At 27.9% G+C, this 5485-nt stretch overlaps 1 protein-coding gene across 1 annotated transcript; it reads left to right on the top strand.

Moving 5' to 3' along the window:
- The first annotated feature begins 494 nt into the window (after positions 1-494).
- Positions 495-2708, top strand: LOC109800537 (EPIDERMAL PATTERNING FACTOR-like protein 6). The gene is made up of 3 exons (XM_020361347.3): positions 495-853; positions 1032-1078; positions 2138-2708. The coding sequence occupies exons 1-3, from the start codon at positions 751-753 to the stop codon at positions 2378-2380; spliced, it is 393 nt and encodes a 130-aa protein (XP_020216936.1). The 5' UTR covers positions 495-750; the 3' UTR covers positions 2381-2708.
- The last annotated feature ends 2777 nt before the right edge of the window (positions 2709-5485 follow it).

The raw sequence follows: 5485 nt of genomic DNA, 5'->3' as shown, positions 1-5485 counted from the left end.
TTATAAAAAAATATAAAAATAAAACATACTGGACTGTCGAGTAGGATTTTTATGTGATGCATCACAATTGTATTTTTATGATTCACATTCGATACTACCAAGTTAAGTAGAAACAATCTTATATAAGTTGAAATACATACTTAATTGTTGGAATACAAACAAGTTCTATATCGATAAAATAAGGGAATAAATAATAACTTATAAAACACACTCATACTTTAATGATTGAGAGACCTTTTAAGTGATAAATTAAAAGTAAAATCATGAAGGTCAGACCCAAAACAAAAAATATCTCATTATTATAGGATTGTGTATAAAATAATCTTATAAAAATAACTTTTATAAAATATCTCGTGAAACAAATTTATACGTCATTAATAATTTAAATTCTATCTTTTGATTCAATAGTTTTTCTTTTACGTTAATGTTTTGTGTTAAATCACATCATGTCATATCCTATAATTTTAAAAATTCATGGAATCTGTGCTTTTTAAGTCCTGGACAAATCAGACAAATGGGCTCAAGTGTTGGGCACTTAGGTGTTTGTTTAGCTTGACATTTGCATGGTACGTACAAGTCCCTGGTGTTGTAAACCCTACTACACTGGCTAGTAGCTTGAGAGTGGAGAGAGACTCTTTAAAGGTCACAGAGAGAGAGAGAGAGAGAGTGTCAGGCTCCGGCATATACCTGCAACCATCACAGTGTTGTTGATCGATCAAGAAGCTTTCTGAAGGGTCTTTCTTCTTGTTCATGGAGGAGAGAAATGCCAACAGGTTCATAAACAAAAGAGTTTCCTTCCTTTTCTTCATGCTATCAATTTGTACAATGATCTTCAGCACCACTGCATGTTTAGGTATGCAACACCACACTCCTTTCTACTTTTCCATCTCTAGTCTCCACTCCTCTTAACTGAGCTTAAAACTATGAAATGAAATGAAACTAATTCAAATCATGAATTCACTACTCCTTTATGGCTTTATCTAACTCACAACAAGCCACACTCACACCCCTTCATCCCTCCTCCAATGCAGATGCAAGCAAGTGTCCCATGTTTGCCAAAGCTGATACAGATCATCAGGTATAATATAAATTATCATATATTTTTTTGTCCTTAGCGTTAACCTATATTTGTTCTTTTACTTTAACCAAAATCATTTCCCATGTTACAATTTTCTAGGACTTTATATCAGTTCTATTTACTTAAGGGTTTAATTGTCATGTATACATGTACTGTCAGTATGGTCAACTAAACAAAAAATCACTATTAATATGTATTTGCATTATTATCGTAAAAGTCATCAAATTTATCATAAATAATGCATTACAATGTAAAACAGTACATGACTTTTTTTCTCTTTATTTAATGTGGCAGCCAACTAGAAATTACCACATCCGAATTTGTTGTAATGGTAATTAAGCTACCTGAGTACAACTCTAATTCTGGAATTGAAGACTTAGTAGCAATTTTTACAGTCTCTGACGGTTCACCCTCACACACATTCTTAGAACATATAATGCGCCAAAATAGGTGCAGTGTGCAGTGTGCTGGGATGGGACCTCTGCAATGTGAGCCGTCTGATACATGGAGTCCATTGTGATTGAGTAACAAAAGGGGTCAGTGGACCATGTGCTTCCTTATTGGTCCGCTCTGATTGACCACTGACTATTCAGTATTCATGCATGCCATTGCTAAGGATCATGCATTTTTAATGGTCCCACTTGCTACATCCACAAGAGATTAGAGAACCATATGTTACACCCAAATTTGTGTTTGTATGGTCAATGGTTTTAGTGTCTTTATTTGATCCTGTTTCAATTTTATTATGAATAAAACTTATATGTTTTATTATAAGTGTCATTAGTAATGTTTTCTTATTAGAATTGAGGTTTTACTTCATTAATCTTTGTAAAACTTTAATTTTGATTGAAAAATAACATTAATAATATATTTGAATATAAGATAAAAAAAATGTTTTTGAAAACCTCTTTACAAGATATTTTTTAATAAAAAAAAAATCTCAAAAACACTTCTAGACTTATATCCAAATAAGTTTTAATAATACTGTAGATATTATATCTAAGTTTTGTCTATATATGAATTGAGCATTAATTATTGAATAATTATGATTTTTGCCAGAAATATGTGGGGACAATTGGACATGGCATGGTGTTTGAAGACAAAACAAGAATTTCCATAGATTGGGCAAGGAAGTTCCTTCGTGGACCCGGGTCATCTCCTCCCCTATGCACCTCCAAGTGTGGCAGTTGTACACCGTGCAGACCGGTTCATGTGACGGTGCCGCCGGGTACTCCGGTGACCGCAGAGTACTACCCGGAAGCATGGAGGTGCAAGTGTGGCAACAAGCTGAGCATGCCTTGAATTCTTCTATAAATTTGGCTCCCAAAGTAGATAAGGGTGAAGTAAATAATTTTGGTTGTTGAGGAGAAGATTAGGTTGATATTTTAACACATTCATTATGTGTTATGCATATATGTAATCAATAATATTGTAATCAACAATTGAGATTATTTACTTTACTTTATAAAGTAGGGGAGAGTGGAATCATTTCTTTACATCATATCATATATGATGAGTATGTAATTTTGTTTAGGCAGTTCTTTCTATGTAGAGACTCCTCTTTAGTTAGTAGTTTTAACTTCAGAGTATGTTGATAATGGATATAAAACAAAAGATTTATATGATTGAATCTAAATTTTCATCTATTTACTTTATGATTACTGTCGATGCATGACATTATATTTTGATAATATATATATATATATATATATATATATATATATATATATATATATATATTTGGACACTAAATTATGTTGTTACTAGTTTAATATAGACTAAATTATATTTTTAGTCACTCCATTTAAATGAAATTAGACGAAAAGGTAACATTGAACATCATTTAAAAATTAGATGATCAAATTAAATTATTTAAAAATACAAATTGAGCATTTCAAAAATAGAGACTAAATTGAACAAAAATTTATTTAGCATTTTTTTAGTTATATAAATTTTACCTATTTAATAATTTCTTTTATTAGATAACTCTTTCATTTTGTGATATTTTTTTAGTTCCAAATACTCAATTTGTTGTCACTTATTAAGGTAAGTAAATGAAAATTTGAATTTATCTAGACAAAAAGATATTAGATAAATTTATATTCAATTTGAACCTGCTAATTTAAAAATGTTTAATTTAATCTCACTATTTGGTTCTCTAATTTTTAAAAAAAATATTTAATATTATATTTTCATCTAATTTTATTAATGATATAATATCAATTTGAATGAAAGAATAATTAATATCAAATATTTTTTAAAAATTAGAGTAATAAATTAAACATTTTAAAATTTGTAAAATTAAATTAAATCTTTAAAATAAATTAAAGAAATTAAAAATATAATTTAGCCTACTATAATTATACATCTATTATTCATGTTTATCAGCCAAATCACGTCATTGATGACATGAAAAATTCCATGAAAGATGTTAGAGGGAACATGTCTGAGACATGATTTAATACTTAATTTATTAATTTTAGTAGATGGATTAAATGAGTTAAATTTAAAAATAAAATTCATTAAAGAATTGAGTGGAAATTGAGTAATAGATATCTTGTTAGATTCGGGTGAGAGGTTTGGAAGTTTCCTCCATTGTCTGTTCCTCTGTTTTATTGAAGTGGTTAATGCATAGTGTTGGGGACAAAGTTCATTTAATAGGCCCAAATACAGTGTCAGTTCGTTTTGACAGAGTGGTGCTCTTGTTCAAAACTGCAAAAGCTGCCTTCTCTTGGATCCATTATTTAATATTATATAGACCAAATGGAATTAGTAGGGGTTGATCCACGCTTAAGCAAGGTCAGGAGTTCGAATCCTGCCTTGTGTATGCAGCCGCGTTAAATCTTGGGGTCAGCTATCCCACCCTTTGAGGTGCCTCCAACGTAGCGAGGAGATTAGTCACTGCTGTCGGTGGTGGATACTCCAGGGACGAACCAAAAAAAAAAACTAACGAACCAAAAGAGTAATTTAATTACAAAAATTACTACTATTTTATTTATCCTTTGGAGTTCAATATAAATTTCATTATAATTTTCTTAATTTTCATCCAAATCTCAAATAACGAATGAGATAAACTAATTGACAAGAAAGATAAATAAAGAAAAATGAGTATAAAAAGTATAATAAAAAGTTAAAATAATTACTTTAATGATATTTTAAAATCTTTTTTATACAATTATATTTTTTAATCTGTATTCTCTTTTGATGAGCACGTGAAAACAATAAGAGGAAGTACAAATGAAAGAGGAAGAACAATAATGTTACAAGTTCTGGTGAAAATAAAAGGCCAAGGTCTTCCTTCACCAGAGGTCTAATTAAAGATATATATGATATGTGGTCCAAATAGTTGCAATTCTGCTATAAATATTTAATAGTTTAATAACTTGCAATTGTTATGGCTAATATTTGTTATAATGATAAGAGAAGACACATTTGTATAAAATATGATGTTGTAAACAATTTAACTAAAAATTGTGATATCCCACACAAATATGTAAAATGTGAGGGGAAAAAAAACATGTAGCTATCCTTTCATTAAAGGATTACTCAAGAAAATTATTTCAAATATGTCAAGGGAATGTGTTTAAAGCCATAAATAAAGGAAAATATAATGGACACCTAATTAGTTATGAAACGAAATCATATAAATATTCTTATATAGTACATTTTTCATCCATGTGATATGTGATAGTGCTTGATATATTTACTATGTGAGTGTGAGGTGCAAGACACCTTACATGAAAGACTTTGACTATCTTTCTAAAATATAATAATTAAGTTGGACCTATTTTTTTATTAGATTAAAAATTTCAATCCAATCTTTCATGAATTGAAAAATTATGTATCCTACTAACCTATTTTAAAAAAAAAATTAAGTATTTTTAGTTTATTTGTGTTAAATTTTTTTCAAAATTTATGATTAAATATAATTAAAAAATATTATAAAACCAAATAATTCAAATGTTCAATGGACCTATTTAATAAATTTATTAACATAATTAGATAAGTTTGTCAACAATATTACATTAAGTTTACAGTACAGTTATAAATAAGTTTATCAACAATAATAAAATAAATAAATAATACAATTACAAATAAATCTTAGAGTTTATTTGTCTAAAATTTTTTTAACTTATTAGTTACAATTAAGTTAAAAGTTGAAAATAGTCAAATTTCATTGTTTTCAATTTAAAAACTCTATTTGGACTAAAAGTCGTTTCATAAAAATAATTCAAAATATCTATTTTTATTTGAAACTAGTTATGTTTTCATATTAAAAAGTATATTTATAAAATAAAAAATACTTTATAAAATTAATTTAATGATGATGAAAATATTAAAATATAGATATTTAAAATTTTAATTTAAAAAAAAAACAGAATTAAGTCACTGAATGAATATTAAAAT

Source organism: Cajanus cajan, chromosome 3 (genome assembly GCF_000230855.2).
Source record: "Cajanus cajan strain Asha chromosome 3, NIPB_CcT2T_4, whole genome shotgun sequence".
NCBI lineage: Eukaryota > Viridiplantae > Streptophyta > Magnoliopsida > Fabales > Fabaceae > Cajanus > Cajanus cajan.
The sequence above is the reverse complement of the archived record's forward strand: the minus strand, read 5'-3'. Positions and strand labels throughout refer to the sequence as shown.